Source organism: Astatotilapia calliptera, chromosome 3 (assembly GCF_964374335.1).
Source record: "Astatotilapia calliptera chromosome 3, fAstCal68.1, whole genome shotgun sequence".
Taxonomy (NCBI): domain Eukaryota; kingdom Metazoa; phylum Chordata; class Actinopteri; order Cichliformes; family Cichlidae; genus Astatotilapia; species Astatotilapia calliptera.
This window is the reverse complement of record NC_137424.1, coordinates 16,340,901-16,362,332: the sequence shown is the minus strand read 5'-3', so window position 1 is coordinate 16,362,332 and position 21,432 is coordinate 16,340,901. Positions and strand designations below refer to the sequence as shown.

At 40.7% G+C, this 21,432-nt stretch overlaps 1 protein-coding gene, 1 long non-coding RNA gene and 1 pseudogene across 3 annotated transcripts in view; all 3 read left to right on the top strand.

The window, feature by feature from the left end:
• LOC145419307 (NACHT, LRR and PYD domains-containing protein 12-like) overlaps positions 1–21,432 on the top strand; it is a 174,881-nt pseudogene that overhangs the window by 106,110 nt on the left and 47,339 nt on the right. The window lies entirely within an intron of this gene.
• The window catches only part of LOC145425294 (uncharacterized), a 95,233-nt gene that overhangs the window by 69,534 nt on the left and 4,267 nt on the right, over positions 1–21,432 (top strand). The window lies entirely within an intron of this gene.
• Positions 556–14,198, top strand: LOC145426157 (protein NLRC3-like). Its single transcript, XM_080299691.1, has 3 exons — positions 556–688; positions 830–2,600; positions 13,865–14,198. The coding sequence occupies exons 1-3, from the start codon at positions 556–558 to the stop codon at positions 14,058–14,060; spliced, it is 2,100 nt and encodes a 699-aa protein (XP_080155817.1). The 3' UTR covers positions 14,061–14,198.

The window sequence follows — 21,432 nt, the reverse complement described above, 5'->3', positions numbered from 1 at the left end:
CAGAGGTTTCCACTGGTCAGTCTGCACAGCAACATCAAACACACCTGGACTCTGTGGTTATGGTTTGTAGTACTACGTTTACATTTGTTCTTTTCAGTCACCTCTATGCTGCACTTTGTGGACCAGAGGATTGTCAGTGTGTCCAACATAAATCAGAGTTTGGGCTCCATGATTTCAGTCAGATTGGGGTGACTGTAGCTCAGGAGGTGAGCAGGTCAGCTACTAGTTAGGTTTGTGAATCAAACCCTGGCTGGCAAATGTACTGGGTAACGTACTAAACCCAAGCTGCCCTCTGATGCATCCATCAGAGTGTGAAAGAAAGTATTTAAGCATAGAACAATGTGCTTGGTTGAATGAGGCATGTTGTATAAAATGCTTTGTGTGCACAGAGTATCAAAGAGAGCTATATATGAACCAGTCCATTTACCACTGGGTAATTCATATAGTCTTCTTTTCCAGCGGCTGGAGGACAACATCACCATGTTTGTGAAGAACGAGCTGAAGAAGATCCAGAAGCTTCTGAGTCCAGATCACCCAGAAACTTTAAAGAGCCAGATGGAGGATGAGGAGATGTTTGAAGGAGAGGATGAAGATGAAAGAAAGAGCTGCAGAGAAGCATTTCTGAAGATCACACTCCACTTCTTGAGGAGACTTAAGCAGCATGAGATGGCTGACCATCTGCAGAGCAGTAAGAGAATTTCTCTAAAGACTGAATATTGATCTTTCCTAATAGCTCAAGAAATGGACCAATAGACATTCATCCTTTCAGGGTACTGAAAGGCTATGATATTTATTATATAATATTTTTTTCTGAATTTCTTACCTTCAGAAATATTTGCTCCACTCTGTAAACGTGAACTTAAAGCCCAACTGAAGAAGAAGTTCCAGTGTGTGTTTGAGGGCATCGCTAAAGCAGGAAGCCCAACCCTCCTGAATCAGATCTACACAGAGCTCTACATCACAGAGGGAGGGACTGCAGAGGTCAATGAGGAACATGAGGTCAGACAGATTGAAACAGCATCCAGGAAATCAGACAGACCAGAAACAACAATCAGACAAGAAGACATCTTTAAAGCCTCACCAGGAAGAGACGAACCAATCAGAACAGTGCTGACAAAGGGAGTGGCTGGCATTGGGAAAACAGTCTTAACACAGAAATACAGCCTGGACTGGGCTGAAGACAAAGCCAACCAGGACATCCAGTTCATATTTCCATTCACTTTCAGAGAGCTGAATGTGCTGAAAGAGGAAAAGTTCAGCTTGGTGGAACTTGTTCATCACTTCTTTAATCAAACTAACGAATCAGGAATCTGCAGGCTTGAAGACTTCCAGGTTGTGTTCATACTTGATGGTCTGGATGAGTGTCGACTTAATTTGGACTTCAAGAAAACTAAAATCCTGACTGAAACAAGAAAGTCCACCTCATTGGATGAGCTGCTGACAAACCTCATCAGAGGGAACCTGCTCCCTTCTGCTCGCCTTTGGATAACAACACGACCTGCAGCAGCCAATCAGATCCCTCCTCAGTGTGTCGACATGGTGACAGAGGTCAGAGGGTTCACTGACCCACAGAAGGAGGAGTACTTCAGGAAGAGATTCAGAGATGAGGAGCAGGCCAGCAGGATCATCTCCCACATCAAGAAAGCTCGAAGCCTCCACATCATGTGTCACATCCCAGTCTTCTGCTGGATCACTGCTACAGTTCTGGAGGATGTGCTGGAAACCAGAGAGGGAGCAGAGCTGCCCAACACCCTGACTGAGATGTACATCCACTTCCTGGTGGTTCAGGCCAAAGTCAAGAGGATCAAATATGATGGAGGAGCTGAGACAGATCCACACTGGAGTCCAGAGAGCAGGAAGATGATTGAGTCACTGGGAAAACTGGCTTTTGATCAGCTGCAGAAAGGAAACCTGATCTTCTATGAACCAGACCTGACAGAGTGTGGCATCGATATCAGAGCAGCCTCAGTGTACTCAGGAGTGTTCACACAGATCTTTAAAGAGGAGAAACAACTGTACCAGAACAAGGTGTTCTGCTTTGTTCATCTCAGTGTTCAGGAGTTTCTGGCTGCTCTTCATGTCCACCTGACCTTCATCAACTCTGGACTCAATCAGCTGGAAAAACAACAAACAAGCTCTGAGACAGAGAAATACTTCTACCAGTGTGCTGTGGACAAGGCCTTACAGAGCCCCAATGGACACCTGGACTTGTTCCTTCGTTTTCTCTTGGGTCTGAAGACTAATCAAACTCGTTTGCAAGGCCTCATGACACAAACAGGAAGTAGCTCACAGACCAATCAAGAAGCAGTTCAGTACATCAAGAAGAAGCTCAGGGAGAATCTGTCTGCAGAGAAAAGCATCAATCTGTTCCACTGTCTGAATGAACTGAATGATCGTTCTCTACTGGAGGAGATCCAACAGTCCCTGAGTTCAGGACGTCTCTCCACAGATAAACTGTCTCCTGCTCAGTGGTCAGCTCTGGTCTTCATCTTACTGTCATCAGAAAAAGATCTGGATGTGTTTGACCTGAAGAAATACTTTGCTTCAGAGGAGGCTCTTCTGAGGCTGCTGCCAGTGGTCAAAGTCTCTAAAAAAGCTCTGTAAGTTATAAAGTTTTTATTATTTAATTTGGTTGGTATGTTATGGAAAAACACACTGCATCAACTTCTGTTTTGTTTTTGTCAAAATCACTGTAATATAATCACTGTACCTTTATATACACGTGACTTGTATTAATGTTGCTGCCCTCTTGTGGCTAAAGTGTAATTATGTTATTGTTATTAGGGAGGATTTGAGAGTAACATGCCAAGTGAGTCAGCACCTTCGCTTTAGCTTAAAAAATCCAAATTCTTATGTCATCAGTTATAGTTGCATGTATTCATTATCATAACTTAACCTTTAATATTGATGTCTTAAATTTATTTTGAGTAAACTAATGTTAAGGTTCAAATATTGGGGAAGGAGAGTACAAACAACCATGGTCCAGAACTTGGTCAAACGATTTTAATGAAATACACGCGTGGGAAGACCAGCTCCGTTCGCAGACCGGGCTGATCTCCGACTTAATCAAAGCATAAACAGATATTTTATACCATCAGGGCTTGAATTTAATGACGCCCCCTCATACGTCACAAACAGAATATATGCATACGTCAAATCAAAACCACAATGACTTTTAACACAGTTTAAAAGAACATTATCTCCTATCTTCATGGCAGGTACTTCCTGTCACTGCCGGATGCTCGCTTATCATCTTGACACATCAGCAGCAGTTCTGCGACAAACTGCTCTTTTGCAACCCCGAGCAAAACATGATTAAACTTCCACCTATAAATGATTCTCTTTAACTAAGTGTGTGCCTCGTCCTTAAAGGCTCCTCAAAATAACCTGCACTTAGACTCTGCTTTCGGTTTCAGTTCTGCAAAAGACACACTCTTCAAACCTGCAACTTCCTGTCAGCCTGCAACTTAGTCTTTCTGAAAGACACACACTGTTTAAACATCTGAATGCAATATCAATTTTGTAGATTATATTATTAATGCAATGGTAATGATGATGATTATTAACAATAGCAGCAAAATATCTCTCCAATCTCAATACTCCCTCTCTCGACCTCTGGAACACCAGAGGTCAAAATACATTGTGTTGGGTCACTCCTCGGCCCACTCAGCTGCTTCCATGTCCATCCATGGCATCATGGACATCGGGGTCACCACTCCCGCTCTGACCCTCTCTAGCCGTCCTCTGGCTCAGCAAATCAGACAACCTCATGTCATCTAAGTGGTCCAGTAATAAACACCAGCTCCCCCTCCAGAACACTCCATGCGTAAGATTAGGTTTTTTCTGCGTCCCTCTCTTGTGGTCCATCATGCCTCGGGCCTCCAGGATCCTCACCCCCCTGTGGTCGCCGAGATCTTCTGTAAAGCAAACAAAACACCTTTTCCTGCACCTCCCTAACTTATCATCTTTGGGACTCTTTAATCAAAAGCCTGATCCTAATTATCTTCTTGACTTATTGACTTGTATTTATATATATTCTTCAACATTACTCATCATTTTAAAACTCTTAAAACGCTGCTTTCACGTCCCTGCATGCGTTTCCTGTCGCTTGCCTTATCTAATCATCAACATCCTGTACACAGAAGTCTCGCTGCTGCAAGGCCTCCACTCTGACCTAGAATCTCCTTTCACAAGAAAATCATTATAAGCGCCTATTCTACTAAAAGATCCAAAAAAAACAACCACTTTAATCAATTAAGTTTAAACATATAAGCAATTACTCCTGCATACATTTTATCACAGCTAAACGCTGCCTTGAAACAACTCCTGTGTGTTAACACCAGAGTTGGTCAAGTTACTTGAAAAAAGTAATCAGTAACTAATTACTGATTACTTCCCCAAAAAAGTAATCCCGTTACTTTACTGATTACTTCCCCCAAAAAGTAATCCCGTTACTTTACTGATTACTTATTTTCAAAAGTAATTAATTACTTAGTTACTTAGTTACTTTTTAAAAACACGATTTACAACCTGAAGAGGTGATAAAGCGATAGATCTTTCAGCCCAATTCTACTTTTTCTGCATAATCCATTATACAAAATGTAATCAAATGGAAAAGTCTCTTTTTTTAAACTTGTTTTATCAGTTTTAATCTTTTAATTTTATGCATCAAGCAAAAATTTAATTATATGCAACATTCTCTGACTTGAATAAATTAGTTTAACATTGAAACCTATTTTCTGCACATTCCAGCACATAAAATGAAATATTTTTTGTGTTTACACTCAGTCTTTCAAATAGATGCAAGTAAAACACAGCAGAAAATAAATAAAATCAAAGACTCAGTGGTCCTGTTGCTCTATTTTGACCTGTAAAGCAGGACTGGGGGTAGGCGGAGGTTTACCCTGGTGCAGGTGTGCCGCGGTCAGTTGAAGAATCCGCGAGTTTCTCTGTGAATTTCCCATTACGTCGTTGCGCACTCGGTGCTTGCTTGGAAGTTTAGGGGGTTTTTTTTCGCTGTAAAAGGTTTTCTTCCCACGCACAACGGACACTAATGTTTCTGTCACTTTTTATGGAATCAAACTCAAAATAAGGTCAGTACTTCCACGCTTTAAACGCTGCACGCTCATACTCTCTCCCACAATCGATTTATGATCCATTGTTGATCTGCACACAGCTGTTGTCACTAACGGCGCACTCGCTTAGGTCACTGTCGTGAGACATTCTCGCAAAAAAATCTCGGTTTTAGTAACTCAGTAACGCAGCGTTCCTACGGGAAAGTAACGGTAATCTAATTACCAATTTTGCAATAGTAATCCCTTACTTTACTTGTTACTTGAAAAAAGTAATCAGATTACAGTAACGCGTTACAAGTGACGCGTTACTGCCCATCTCTGGTTAACACTAACTTCATTTTAAAACTCACATTTCCTATGTTATAACCTGTTTTTGGTATAGCCTTTTTATTTCATCTTGTTCCTTTGATGTAACAATACCTTCTCATTCTAGTTTATCAGACTTAACCAAAATATATGCTTTCCTTCCTTTGGTCCTTCTCTAAAGCAAGAAACTCCTATTCAGTTCCTCTTTTCTGTCACTTGTTACAGGGCCAGCTCAAGTTCAGTTAAACGCTAAATTAATTTGAGGCCTTTTGCCTGGAATCAATACTGTCATGTGTGTTTATGGACTCTATATGTCTGTAAGCGTGTGCAATCCTTCCATAACTCATATCATCCTCACAGTAGATTGGCTAATCATAGCGCTAGCCAAAGGCTCGTGACCCACAAGAGACGAATTGAGCCACAACTCCCTTAAAGGCACAAAATGCAATATGTATAAAAAGTCATTTCTACGTATAAGCTCTCCCCTTTATCCTAAAAATAAATCTATCTAATATCTGTATGTGTGTCTTCTATTCATTAATGTAATTGTCAGTTATTTTCTCTCTTTATTTTACCTTCTTTTTGTTTACCTCTTTGTTTGTGACGTGGACATCCCTAAACCATCCTGAGTTCCGGCTTCAATTTCAACCCAATTGTACCCTCTATTCTCGCAGTCGAACTCGTCTGGGCTTCACCTTCCCACTGGCCCCTGTGCCCTTCTCTTAGTGTCCTTTGTTGTCTTGTGATCCCCAGCAAACACAGTCTGTTTCTTCTCTGTTTCTTCTCCGTTGCTCTTTTCAGTATTTTCCTTTTAGATTAAATCCCAGCCTGGCAAAATATCCCATTCAGTGTCTTTAAACAGTTATGTCACACTGTTCTTACCAGCCTGCAGTTCACCGTGCATTTTCCATCACGTGCTTTTCTTCCATGCTGCTGCTGGTATCGTCAGTGTAGTTTCAGTTGCACTGTCTTTTGCCTGCTGTTAATTCTTGAAGTCCACGATGTTCTGTCGGTCTTCATCAGGAGATTAACTGTCCTATGAGCTTCTTCTCAGGATCGGGACAAGTGGGAGGTCAAGCTGTAAAATTTTAAGCCAAAATCTGGCCTGTTTTCCTCCCAATTCTGTTAATCAATGGTTTTGTACTCAAGATTCTAGGTTGAAAGAAGTCCACCTGTATTGACACACTAAAGCATACAATTAATATCCTTTTCATTTCTTTTCTTAAAACCTCCATTTGCTTCATCTGCCTGGAGTTTAACTCGTATGTTTCTCTCTCTGTGTGCTCACTTGTCACAGTCAGTTCCTTTTATGGGCATGCAAAGTTCCTGTCACACACACCATTTCCTGTCAACCTTGCAGCTGCTCAGAACCATATTTTCTGTTTCTATCTCTCCTGTTTTGTTTTTTTTACAGGCTAATAAAAGTCTTGTTTTACTAAGTCTTGATCTAAAACAATTCACCCTTATTTCACGCACACACTTCTAAATATACTAAATTCTTTGCGTTTGTCAGATCGTCTCACACACACACCGCCTTTTCTCTCACACTTCCACTTCTGCACTCACTCTACTATCAACTTTCATAGTGTTATTATTATTTATTATTTTGTACAAATCACACCCAATCACTCAAAGCCTGCTACTCACAGCATTCACACACTTAAACTGTGACAAGAGTTGAGGAATATACTCACAACACGCTTTCCTAAGAGTATTTCAGACATGCCTTTCATAATCAGAAAGAGCAAGTCAAAGAAAACAATTGAAACCTCTATTAATTCTCACAGCACACACATAGAATAGAAAAAATAAAACACACCAGCATTTATTGCTGATGAGAGGTTACTCCTAAAAGTAATATGTTAGTCTTAAATATATACAGTGCACTCACTATATTTATATATCAAAACTCAGTCAATTACTATACATCCACTACGGCAACTCAAAACTTTATTTATAGCCCTCTAATGAACATAAATGGCGTCTTAAACACACACTCAACAATGTTTGCAGCAGTATTTGTAAAACCAACTGTGGTTTAAACAGTTCACTGCTGACTAATTTGCATTTTCACACTCACACACACACAGTCTAAAAATAGCTCCAGCACTGCCTCAGACTCCTTTCACACAGAGATCTCTTATTTTATATTACAAAGACGTCTTATATTTACAACCACTGTCACATCTGGCAGCTTTAGCGCCTAAACAATTTCGACAAATTTGAGTTAACGGTCCAACCGATAAAGTCCAACTTTTTTGTGATCAATTAACCAGTATCTGTCCAACAGTTTCTGGCCTCATCTCTAAAATCCCTAACTCAATTTAAAAGCGTCAACCAACCCAAACTTTGCCTGAAGCTCTATTTTTGGCATTTCACAGCCAAGGCTTACCCCGAAGTTTTAAGTTAAAGTTACACGCCCGAAGTCCAACTTCTGCTGGCCAAAAAAGCGCAGACTACCGTTCCAAACGGTAAGGAGACTCTAACTCCTAGTTATTCTGGAGTGCCCCAAGCTCCACAGTGACCAACTGACTATCCCTCTTCGAGGACAATGCCTAAGCGTCCTTGGCATTGGCAAGCGTTACCTCTGACCACTGCGCTTCCTATCAGTCCAACTGACGTTCTTGAATAATTTATAATACTTTGGAACAACAGTAAAACAGCCAAAAAAGTGTAAGACTGAAGCAGGTCCAACCTTATAACCAATACGGGCTCCACCCCAAACAATAACCAAATTCCCTAATATACTAAAATCACTCAGCAGTCCAACTGCTTTCCACCGTCCAACCGTATTAAATCCTTTAGTGGTCCAACCGCATTCAATCATTTTTAGCAGTCCAACTGCATTCAATCCTCAGTACTGTCATGAGATTATCATCAAAATCAAAGCAGACATTCCCCAGTAATTTCAGTGAGTAGACTTTAATTTGTAATGTCCAATTTGGCACACTTTGGAAATAATTCAACAGGTAGTGCCTTACCTTTGGATAAGCGGCTTAGAACAACAATGAGAAAAAGAGAGCTGATTATTAGCTCATCAAAACACAAAACAAAATCACAATGAATTATCGGTTAATTTCATTTTAAATAATTCATTAAGTATTTATGTACAATTCAAATTAGTTAATTACATATTTTGTTGGTTTGTTTTCTATTTTAATTATTTTACTGACACATTTAATGAATTATTTAATGATGTATTTATTTAATTCACGTTGCTACTCCTGGCCCTGCATCGCTGTTCATAAATACATTTTATTTGTCAGCTTCACCCATCAAAGTCAGGGGGCGGGGTTAATGCTGATCAAGTCAAAACCATTGCTTTGGTCTGGTGGGCGTTCTTTTAGTGGGCTTTTCTCAATACTAAGTAGGCCTACACACCAGGGTTTGGACATGTGTGGACCCAAACTATACTTTTACCCTTTTTTGTGTGTCACCAAATACACTTTAATATTTTCTAGACAAGAATGTAGTGGCGTAATCTTTAACCTCTTTTGGCTCCAAACAGAAGTGACAGACTTGAGCAGGGTTCATTTAAAGGCTGACAGAAGTGGAGTGGTGACGGGGAGATGTTTGACAGGACAGTGTTTCAGCCTCCACAGGTTCATGTTGTGCTCCATCAGTCAGTGAAGATGAAGTCAGTGCTGATGAGGCTGTAGAGTGTGTGAGGGATGTGAATGAGGATGATGAAGATCTGATGATAGCAGATAAAAACAGGCTGCAGAGACTTTGAGCCATACAGGGCACACAGTGTGTGTACAGAACAGCTGAAATCATTATGGAGGCCTCACTGGAATATGGAAGCATCACAGTACAGCTTCAGTGAAGCATTAAAGTCTCTGATATGAGATGAGAAATGAAGCAGCCAGAGCTTTTTCATGAGTGGAAACCCACTGTGACTGTGAGCTGCTGCTACAGCCTCCAGATTAGCCAGCAGCTCATCCTGCTCAACATGGACCTGTGGTCAGAGTGTGTGCTGGATAATCCGGCCCAGGATGAGGCCAAACTGACATGGGATGAAATGTCTGTCACATAATTGAGCTTAGTGTAGTTTCATTTCTGCACAATTTAAAAACAACCAAAACTTTGTTCTGTCTTTTCTATGTTATACTGTAGACTTTCTTTGATACTGTGTCCAAAAGGAGCAGCTTTTACTTTGAAGGGGAGGCGTCTCTGTTTCCTCTTCAGGTTGGATGATGGAAGCAAATTAGTAGCTGTGTCCCAAAACGTCGGCTGCATCCTCCAGAGGCTGCATTTGAAGGCCGATTACGTCACAGCCAGGCGATGAAGGCTGTCCGTATTTGTCGACTCCTTCAAATGTGCCCGACAAATGCGTCCTTCATTTCCCCGAATTTGAAGGATTCGTCGGGTGTGTCCTTCGTGGCCCACCATATCCCAGAATTCATAGCGCGGCCCAGCCAAATTTCAGCTGCCAACAATGGCGGCAGCTACTAAGTTTTCAAATTACTCTTATTAATCTTTCTGGGTCACAAAATAAACTTTTAACATATTTTCAGGTGAGAAAGTAGCTGTTTAAACTTCAAATATGTAATGTAATTGTTTGCCTTTTTTCTGTGTTTTATTTGTTCCGGAGTAAATCGGTTTGGCTGAGATCAAAGTTCCTCCGGGATTTTCACACAGCTGAATAAACGTTAAACAGGAAACTGATTAAACAGAAGTGTGAGACGGTCGAGAATTTACGCCAGTGTCCTGTTATATTTTAGATAGCAAGGAGCAGACGGCCGAGTTTATTAAACTCCACCGACACAGCGGTGACGCAAATCGGAAGGCTAGACTGTCCCATTTCACAGCCTCGCACTTCCAGCCTTTTCGGTCTTTGAAGGACCCGGCCCACGTAGACCGCGAATACCGGGTCCTCCGAAGGATGCAGCCGACGTTTTGGGACAAAGCTAGTGTGTGATGTTCTTTCAGTGTTGCACTTTGTAGACGCTCCCTGAGCACTGGTCTCACAGCCAGCTGCACATAGAGACCAGTGTTGTTAGTCCAGGTCAGAAGATGACTTGTTGGAATGAAAATGAGCTTGTAGTTTGTCTGCTTTAATAATGTGACTGGAAAAAGGTGTTGGACTTCAAATATGTCCATTTCTTTCACACTTCACCTTTAAAAGTGAAGCCTTGTGGTTCCTGGAAGGAAAAACACGACTTTTTCAAGTCTTTGTCCTGTTTTTATGATAAATGTACGACTTTAATGTGAAACATTCAGAGTTTTTTCTCTTGTTGTGTTTGTTTGAAGCTGCTTCCTGTTGGCTTCAGCTGTTTGGAGTTTCCATTTTCTAAACTTCTACATTCTGAACCTTCTTCAGCTCTGAACAGATGATGAAACACTGAATGATTTCAAGCACTTTGTCTAATAAACTTACATCTTTCATTCTTTATACAGATTGCGTCGCTGTGGTTTGTCAAAGATCAGCTGTGATTATCTGGCAGCAGCACTGAAGTCCAACCCCTCCCATCTGAGAGAGCTGGAGCTGAGCTTCAACAACAAGCTGCAGGATTCAGGAGTGAAGCATCTGTGTGGTTTCCTGGAGAGTCCAGGATGTGGACTTGAAACTCTGAGGTCAGTCAGCATGTTTTAGTTGTGCTGAGATGAATATGATGTGAAAGTTGTGCTGACACTAAACTGCAGACATCAGGCTGATATTATACTGATCCACACTGAGGATCTTCATGGTAAAGTCTGTTTTCTTCTTCTCTGGTTTAGTCCATTGACTGCAGCAGAACAATGTTCACATTTCAAACAGTGAGACTCAACGTATGGCCCGCGGCCCACACGCGGCCTGCCCACCTTTCCTGATTCAGAGAGAGGGGACCCTGATTAACTGTGTAGTGTTCTTCCTCACAGTTCTAAGTATCAGACACAACAATGAATAATCCACAGCTGACTGTCTTTAGCAGGTCAAAGGTCACGGCACACAGCAGGCAGTGGGAAATATTATAACTCTGATCATTTATCAGCACATATCCATATGTATAAAAACAAAGCTGACACTGTGAGACTTGATCAGAGGTGTGATCATCACAGCAGAGGCCTTTGTGTCAAAGTCACTGAGGATCAAACAGAAACACATGAAGCAGATTTTCCTGTTCTGGCTTTTTATAGCAGATAACCTTCAAAAACACCTTCAGACTCTGCAGCTGCATAACGAAAGCCTGTAAGATAAAATTAGACATAAGGTAAATGTACACCAATATTCCAATGACAGGTGTGTGATTCATCTGGAAGTTATGTGCGGATTAGTGTACAGTGATAGCAATTTAGTATGTTTTTAGAGGGGGGGGGGTTGTTTACCTCCGATGGGTGCTCTTTTTCGCTTCTGTTGCGTACGCCTTGAGTGCCGGTCCGAGTCTGATACAGGTATGTCGTCATGCCCCATGTGCAGTGTTGGTGCCCAGTCTGGATTTGTTACATCCATTTCATATGCTGGTTTGCCTGCAATAATGCCAAATCATAAGCTACTCAGTCGACATGATGTGGTTCTGCAGCATCACACATTAGCATGTTTTATCTCATTATCTATGACCTCAGCACATTGAAAATCACACTAAAAGCCTTTCAAGAGTGATATGAATTAATTTAGAACTCACCGGAAAGAAAATGCCGTGAGCAAACCAACAAAAAGCTGGGGATTGCAGAGAACTCGATATCCGCTCGTCTCACCGCTGCAATCCAAGCCTGACGTCTTTGTTTAGTAATATCGGATACATGGGATCCCTCACGTTGCCTCCAGGATGGAAAACGATGAAAAGAGAGCCCGTTATCCAGCTTCTTGCCTTCACGATCGTGTGATCTAACGTTGCAACCGACAACACAACACGTACGATCCATAGCTGAAATGGTATCCTTTGGCTGGCCTACTGTCATGGCGGAAGGGGGCATGGCCCATCTCCCGTGACATCACGCTCCAAAGCCCTATAGGTGGGAAAATGTACCATGTCGACCAATCAAAAATGATATGGAAACATGACATTTGGTTGTTTAGCAAAAGGGGGAAGTTTTAGGAGTGACCGGCAAGAGAGAGCGAGTGAGCGAAAGAGAGAGAGAGTTTTGATACGTGAGAGATTTGTGACGTTTACCGTGTTTGGTCTCAAGTTAGTTTGTTGTCTTGTGTATTTAGTGTGTAGCTGTTGTTTTGTTTTGTGTGTCAGTTCTACTAGTGATCGTCACAGTTGCTGCCTTAAAGCCAACAAAGGCAGATTGCAGTGTAAACGCTGAGTGACACACCTGCTGTCAGACCTGCAGGTTTATCCCTGTGCTGTTCTCATATGTGTTAGAGTGACACAAACTATTGTTTGACACCTGATTGTTCTGTAAATAGTTTGAAATGATTATATGAAAAACGTCTGAGCCTTGGCTGCATTTTTTGGTAAATAGTACCATATAACTTTGTTGTTTGCAAAACGTGTGCGTATTTTTAAAAATGTACAATCTCTATTTGCATTTCAAGTTATGAAGATGATTCGTTAAACATGTGTGTGGTTTTTACAGTCAAAATATCACTTTCTACTTGTATTTTAAATTTTGTCTGAATTTAGATAAATTGTGCTGATACAGTTGGTCAAAATGAGAAAATAACAGATTGGCAAGATAAACTGTTTTTAAAGGTAAAATATAGAGGCCACATCAAAAGTAGTCAAGAAGGGTTAAAGGCTAAAAGCAAAGTTGTCACCAAGTACTGTTTATATTTGTGTGTATTGCTGCAGCTTTTTTGAGTATTAATTTGGTGCCTTTGTGTGAAATAATGGTATTGTGAGTGATCCATATAGTCACAAAGAATAGCCACTTGTTTCTGTGCTACCAAAGTTCCCCGGCTTTCATTCAAAATGTGTTTATCGTCAGCACCTGCACATTAAACTACTTAAACATTATAAATGTCTTCAAGCTCACACTGAGGCCTGTGGGGTACTATCAGCCACTGAGACAGTACACACATTTATATGTGTTTGTATATGAATATTTCATACTTTAAGACTGCCTGTTTATTTAAGGGAGATGAACAAAATACATTGGAATTGTACAAAATAATATCATGGATGATAAATTAAATAGATTTTAAGTAGATGCTTGTGCATTCTTAAAGTCTTATATGTTGAACTGAACTATGTGATCTGTTCAAAGCCTTAATCTTAATTTGAAGTGAAATGTGCATTTTGAGTTTATACACTATGTATATAAGGCGACCGTTTCCTTTTGCAGTATTTTTGTGTGGTGTACTTTTCTATGTCTTAACAAAAGGGGAACAAAGGTGTTTAAGTTCACCTAGGATGATGTGTTTTAATTTTCACATGGTCTTGCTTGAATTTGACCCTGACAAAGGCGTATGAACTCTGTCAGCTGTTTGGAGTTTCCATTTTCTAAACTTCTACATTCTGAACCTTCTTCAGCTCTGAACAGATGATGAAACACTGAATGATTTCAAGCTCACACTTTGTCTAATAAACTTACATCTTTCATTCTTTATACAGATTGAGTCGCTGTGGTTTGTCAGAGATCAGCTGTGATTATCTGGCAGCAGCACTGAAGTCCAACCCCTCCCATCTGAGACAGCTGGACCTGAGCTGGAACTACAAGCTGCAGGATTCAGGAGTGAAGCATCTGTGTGGTTTCCTGGAGAGTCCAGGATGTGGACTTGAAACTCTGAGGTCAGTCAGCATGTTTTAGTTGTGCTGAGATGAATATGATGTGAAAGTTGTGCTGACACTAAACTGCAGACATCAGGCTGATATTATACTGATCCACACTGAGGATCTTCATGGTAAAGTCTGTTTTCTTCTTCTCTGGTTTAGTCCATTGACTCCAGCAGAACAATGTTCACATTTCAAACAGTGAGACTCAACGTATGGCCCGCGGCCCACACGCGGCCTGCCCACCTTCCCTGATTCAGAGAGAGGGGACCCTGATTAACTGTGTAGTGTTCTTCCTCACAGTTCTAAGTATCAGACACAACAATGAATAATCCACAGCTGACTGTCTTTAGCAGGTCAAAGGTCACGGCACACAGCAGACAGTGGGAAATATTATAACTCTGATCATTTATCAGCACATATCCATATGTATAAAAACAAAGCTGACACTGTGAGACTTGATCAGAGGTGTGATCATCACAGCAGAGGCCTTTGTGTCAAAGTCACTGAGGATCAAACAGAAACACATGAAGCAGATTTTCCTGTTCTGGCTTTTTATAGCAGATAACCTTCAAAATATTCTGCAGTCCATCAAAAACTGAAGCAAACCATGAATCAACATGTGAACATGAGCTGATGCTGCTGAAGTGAAGCAAAGTTACAGAGGTTTGATTACAGACACAGCTGAGAGTTTGTAATCTGTCATCATTTTAAAAGGTTTACATTTCTTCAGTATATCCACATTTGCAGCTGGTACCTCAACCTCCACTTGTCCAACACAACTGCTGTCCACTGCCTCCATGACATTGTGATTTTGCTGTTGGTCTTCTGTCAGATCTTCATCAATCACTTCTGCACGGGGCACACCTTCAGACTCTGCAGCTGCATAACGAAAGCCTGTAAGATAAAATTAGACATAAGGTAAATGTACACCAATATTACAATGACAGGTGTGTGATTCATCTGGAAGTTATGTGCGGATTAGTGTACAGTGATAGCAATTTAGTATGTTTTTAGAGGGGGGGGGGTTGTTTACCTCCGATGGGTGCTCTTTTTCGCTTCCGTTGCGTACGCCTTGAGTGCCGGTCCGAGTCTGATACAGGTATGTCGTCATGCCCCATGTGCAGTGTTGGTGCCCAGTCTGGATTTGTTACATCCATTTCATATGCTGGTTTGCTTGCAATAATGCCAAATCATAAGCTACTCAGTCGACATGATGTGGTTCTGCAGCATCACACATTAGCATGTTTTATCTCATTATCTATGACCTCAGCACATTGAAAATAACACTAAAAGCCTTTCAAGAGTGATATGAATTAATTTAGAACTCACCGGAAAGAAAATGCCGTGAGCAAACCAACAAAAAGCTGGGGATTGCAGAGAACTCGATATCCGCTCGTCTCACCGCTGCAATCCAAGCCTGACGTCTTTGTTTAGTAATATCGGATACATGGGATCCCTCACGTTGCCTCCAGGATGGAAAACGATGAAAAGAGAGCCCGTTATCCAGCTTCTTGCCTTCACGATCGTGTGATCTAACGTTGCAACCGACAACACAACACGTACGATCCATAGCTGAAATGGTATCCTTTGGCTGGCCTACTGTCATGGCGGAAGGGGGCATGGCCCATCTCCCGTGACATCACGCTCCAAAGCCCTATAGGTGGGAAAATGTACCATGTCGACCAATCAAAAATGATATGGAAACATGACATTTGGTTGTTTAGCAAAAGGGGGAAGTTTTAGGAGTGACCGGCAAGAGAGAGCGAGTGAGCGAAAGAGAGAGAGAGTTTTGATACGTGAGAGATTTGTGACGTTTACCGTGTTTGGTCTCAAGTTAGTTTGTTGTCTTGTGTATTTAGTGTGTAGCTGTTGTTTTGTTTTGTGTGTCAGTTCTACTAGTGATCGTCACAGTTGCTGCCTTAAAGCCAACAAAGGCAGATTGCAGTGTAAACGCTGAGTGACACACCTGCTGTCAGACCTGCAGGTTTATCCCTGTGCTGTTCTCATATGTGTTAGAGTGACACAAACTATTGTTTGACACCTGATTGTTCTGTAAATAGTTTGAAATGATTATATGAAAAACGTCTGAGCCTTGGCTGCATTTTTTGGTAAATAGTACCATATAACTTTGTTGTTTGCAAAACGTGTGCGTATTTTTAAAAGTGTACAATCTCTATTTGCATTTCAAGTTATGAAGATGATTCGTTAAACATGTGTGTGGTTTTTACAGTCAAAATATCACTTTCTACTTGTATTTTAAATTTTGTCTGAATTTAGATAAATTGTGCTGATACAGTTGGTCAAAATGAGAAAATAACAGATTGGCAAGATAAACTGTTTTTAAAGGTAAAATATAGAGGCCACATCAAAAGTAGTCAAGAAGGGTTAAAGGCTAAAAGCAAAGTTGTCACCAAGTACTGTTTATATTTGTGTGTATTGCTGCAGCTTTTTTGAGTATTAATTTGGTGCCTTTGTGTGAAATAATGGTATTGTGAGTGATCCATATAGTCACAAAGAATAGCCACTTGTTTCTGTGCTACCAAAGTTCCCCGGCTTTCATTCAAAATGTGTTTATCGTCAGCACCTGCACATTAAACTACTTAAACATTATAAATGTCTTCAAGCTCACACTGAGGCCTGTGGGGTACTATCAGCCACTGAGACAGTACACACATTTATATGTGTTTGTATATGAATATTTCATACTTTAAGACTGCCTGTTTATTTAAGGGAGATGAACAAAATACATTGGAATTGTACAAAATAATATCATGGATGATAAATTAAATAGATTTTAAGTAGATGCTTGTGCATTCTTAAAGTCTTATATGTTGAACTGAACTATGTGATCTGTTCAAAGCCTTAATCTTAATTTGAAGTGAAATGTGCATTTTGAGTTTATACACTATGTATATAAGGCGACCGTTTCCTTTTGCAGTATTTTTGTGTGGTGTACTTTTCTATGTCTTAACAAAAGGGGAACAAAGGTGTTTAAGTTCACCTAGGATGATGTGTTTTAATTTTCACATGGTCTTGCTTGAATTTGACCCTGACAAAGGCGTATGAACTCTGTCAGCTGTTTGGAGTTTCCATTTTCTAAACTTCTACATTCTGAACCTTCTTCAGCTCTGAACAGATGATGAAACACTGAATGATTTCAAGCTCACACTTTGTCTAATAAACTTACATCTTTCATTCTTTATACAGATTGAGCGTCTGTGGTTTGTCAGAGATCAGCTGTGATTATCTGGCAGCAGCACTGAAGTCCAACCCCTCCCATCTGAGACAGCTGGACCTGAGCATCAACTACAAGCTGCAGGATTCAGGAGTGAAGCATCTGTGTGGTTTCCTGGAGAGTCCAGGATGTGGACTTGAAACTCTGAGGTCAGTCAGCATGTTTTAGTTGTGCTGAGATGAATATGATGTGAAAGTTGTGCTGACACTAAACTGCAGACATCAGGCTGATATTATACTGATCCACACTGAGGATCTTCATGGTAAAGTCTGTTTTCTTCTTCTCTGGTTTAGTCCATTGACTGCAGCAGAACAATGTTCACATTTCAAACAGTGAGACTCAACGTATGGCCCGCGGCCCACACGCGGCCTGCCCACCTTCCCTGATTCAGAGAGAGGGGACCCTGATTAACTGTGTAGTGTTCTTCCTCACAGTTCTAAGTATCAGACACAACAATGAATAATCCACAGCTGACTGTCTTTAGCAGGTCAAAGGTCACGGCACACAGCAGACAGTGGGAAATATTATAACTCTGATCATTTATCAGCACATATCCATATGTATAAAAACAAAGCTGACACTGTGAGACTTGATCAGAGGTGTGATCATCACAGCAGAGGCCTTTGTGTCAAAGTCACTGAGGATCAAACAGAAACACATGAAGCAGATTTTCCTGTTCTGGCTTTTTATAGCAGATAACCTTCAAAATATTCTGCAGTCCATCAAAAACTGAAGCAAACCATGAATCAACATGTGAACATGAGCTGATGCTGCTGAAGTGAAGCAAAGTTACAGAGGTTTGATTACAGACACAGCTGAGAGTTTGTAATCTGTCATCATTTTAAAAGGTTTACATTTCTTCAGTATATCCACATTTGCAGCTGCTACCTCAACCTCCACTTGTCCAACACAACTGCTGTCCACTGCCTCCATGACATTGTGATTTTGCTGTTGGTCTTCTGTCAGATCTTCATCAATCACTTCTGCACGGGGCACACCTTCAGACTCTGCAGCTGCATAACGAAAGCCTGTAAGATAAAATTAGACATAAGGTAAATGTACACCAATATTCCAATGACAGGTGTGTGATTCATCTGGAAGTTATGTGCGGATTAGTGTACAGTGATAGCAATTTAGTATGTTTTTAGAGGGGGGGGGGGTGTTGTTTACCTCCGATGGGTGCTCTTTTTCGCTTCCGTTGCGTACGCCTTGAGTGCCGGTCCGAGTCTGATACAGGTATGTCGTCATGCCCCATGTGCAGTGTTGGTGCCCAGTCTGGATTTGTTACATCCATTTCATATGCTGGTTTGCCTGCAATAATGCCAAATCATAAGCTACTCAGTCGACATGATGTGGTTCTGCAGCATCACACATTAGCATGTTTTATCTCATTATCTATGACCTCAGCACGTTGAAAATCACACTAAAAGCCTTTCAAGAGTGATATGAATTAATTTAGAACTCACCGGAAAGAAAATGCCGTGAGCAAACCAACAAAAAGCTGGGGATTGCAGAGAACTCGATATCCGCTCGTCTCACCGCTGCAATCCAAGCCTGACGTCTTTGTTTAGTAATATCGGATACATGGGATCCCTCACGTTGCCTCCAGGATGGAAAACGATGAAAAGAGAGCCTGTTATCCAGCTTCTTGCCTTCACGATCGTGTGATCTAACGTTGCAACCGACAACACAACACGTACGATCCATAGCTGAAATGGTATCCTTTGGCTGGCCTACTGTCATGGCGGAAGGGGGCATGGCCCATCTCCCGTGACATCACGCTCCAAAGCCCTATAGGTGGGAAAATGTACCATGTCGACCAATCAAAAATGATATGGAAACATGACATTTGGATGTTTAGCAAAAGGGGGAAGTTTTAGGAGTGACCGGCAAGAGAGAGCGAGTGAGCGAAAGAGAGAGAGAGTTTTGATACGTGAGAGATTTGTGACGTTTACCGTGTTTGGTCTCAAGTTAGTTTGTTGTCTTGTGTATTTAGTGTGTAGCTGTTGTTTTGTTTTGTGTGTCAGTTCTACTAGTGATCGTCACAGTTGCTGCCTTAAAGCCAACAAAGGCAGATTGCAGTGTAAACGCTGAGTGACACACCTGCTGTCAGACCTGCAGGTTTATCCCTGTGCTGTTCTCATATGTGTTAGAGTGACACAAACTATTGTTTGACACCTGATTGTTCTGTAAATAGTTTGAAATGATTATATGAAAAACGTCTGAGCCTTGGCTGCATTTTTTGGTAAATAGTACCATATAACTTTGTTGTTTGCAACACGTGTGCGTATTTTTAAAAATGTACAATCTCTATTTGCATTTCAAGTTATGAAGATGATTCGTTAAACATGTGTGTGGTTTTTACAGTCAAAATATCACTTTCTACTTGTATTTTAAATTTTGTCTGAATTTAGATAAATTGTGCTGATACAGTTGGTCAAAATGAGAAAATAACAGATTGGCAAGATAAACTGTTTTTAAAGGTAAAATATAGAGGCCACATCAAAAGTAGTCAAGAAGGGTTAAAGGCTAAAAGCAAAGTTGTCACCAAGTACTGTTTATATTTGTGTGTATTGCTGCAGCTTTTTTGAGTATTAATTTGGTGCCTTTGTGTGAAATAATGGTATTGTGAGTGATCCATATAGTCACAAAGAATAGCCACTTGTTTCTGTGCTACCAAAGTTCCCCGGCTTTCATTCAAAATGTGTTTATCGTCAGCACCTGCACATTAAACTACTTAAACATTATAAATGTCTTCAAGCTCACACTGAGGCCTGTGGGGTACTATCAGCCACTGAGACAGTACACACATTTATATGTGTTTGTATATGAATATTTCATACTTTAAGACTGCCTGTTTATTTAAGGGAGATGAACAAAATACATTGGAATTGTACAAAATAATATCATGGATGATAAATTAAATAGATTTTAAGTAGATGCTTGTGCATTCTTAAAGTCTTATATGTTGAACTGAACTATGTGATCTGTTCAAAGCCTTAATCTTAATTTGAAGTGAAATGTGCATTTTGAGTTTATACACTATGTATATAAGGCGACCGTTTCCTTTTGCAGTATTTTTGTGTGGTGTACTTTTCTATGTCTTAACAAAAGGGGAACAAAGGTGTTTAAGTTCACCTAGGATGATGTGTTTTAATTTTCACATGGTCTTGCTTGAATTTGACCCTGACAAAGGCGTATGAACTCTGTCAGCTGTTTGGAGTTTCCATTTTCTAAACTTCTACATTCTGAACCTTCTTCAGCTCTGAACAGATGATGAAACACTGAATGATTTCAAGCTCACACTTTGTCTAATAAACTTACATCTTTCATTCTTTATACAGATTGTGGAGCTGTGGTTTGTCAGAGATCAGCTGTGATTATCTGGCAGCAGCACTGAAGTCCAACCCCTCCCATCTGAGAGAGCTGGACCTGACTGACAACGACAACCTGCAGGATTCAGGAGTGAAGCATCTGTGTGGTTTCCTGGAGAGTCCAGGATGTGGACTTGAAACTCTGAGGTCAGTCAGCATGTTTTAGTTGTGCTGAGATGAATATGATGTGAAAGTTGTGCTGACACTAAACTGCAGACATCAGGCTGATATTATACTGATCCACACTGAGGATCTTCATGGTAAAGTCTGTTTTCTTCTTCTCTGGTTTAGTCCATTGACTGCAGCAGAACAATGTTCACATTTCAAACCTTCAAAGAAGAAGAAAAATCCTCCACTGGATAATTCACTGTGAAACTCTCCAACTCTTCATTCCACCTTAAAGTCTGTCTGACACTGAAATCCAAAGCAAAATGTGCGTTTGCTTTACAGACAGCAGTCCAACACAAACATACACACATCATCCAAAACACAGTCCAACATCCAAATCTCCTCCACTGCCAGCATGAATGATGGGAAAGAGAAGGAGGAACACTCTGACATTCAGGGTTAGAATGAGTTTCATGAAGCAGACTGTGAAGATCAAAGCTGCATTAGAAAGCTTACATGAATGAATGAGTGGACAGAAGTGGACAGAGATCATCTGAAGCACTTCAAAGGCTTTAAATCAGCACATTTCTCTTTATTCTTTATCAACTCTGTTAGTTTCTCTCAGTTTTCTGTGGAATGAAGCTAACAGCAGGCTAATAAGATGCTGACCAATAGGTTTCTATTAAAGG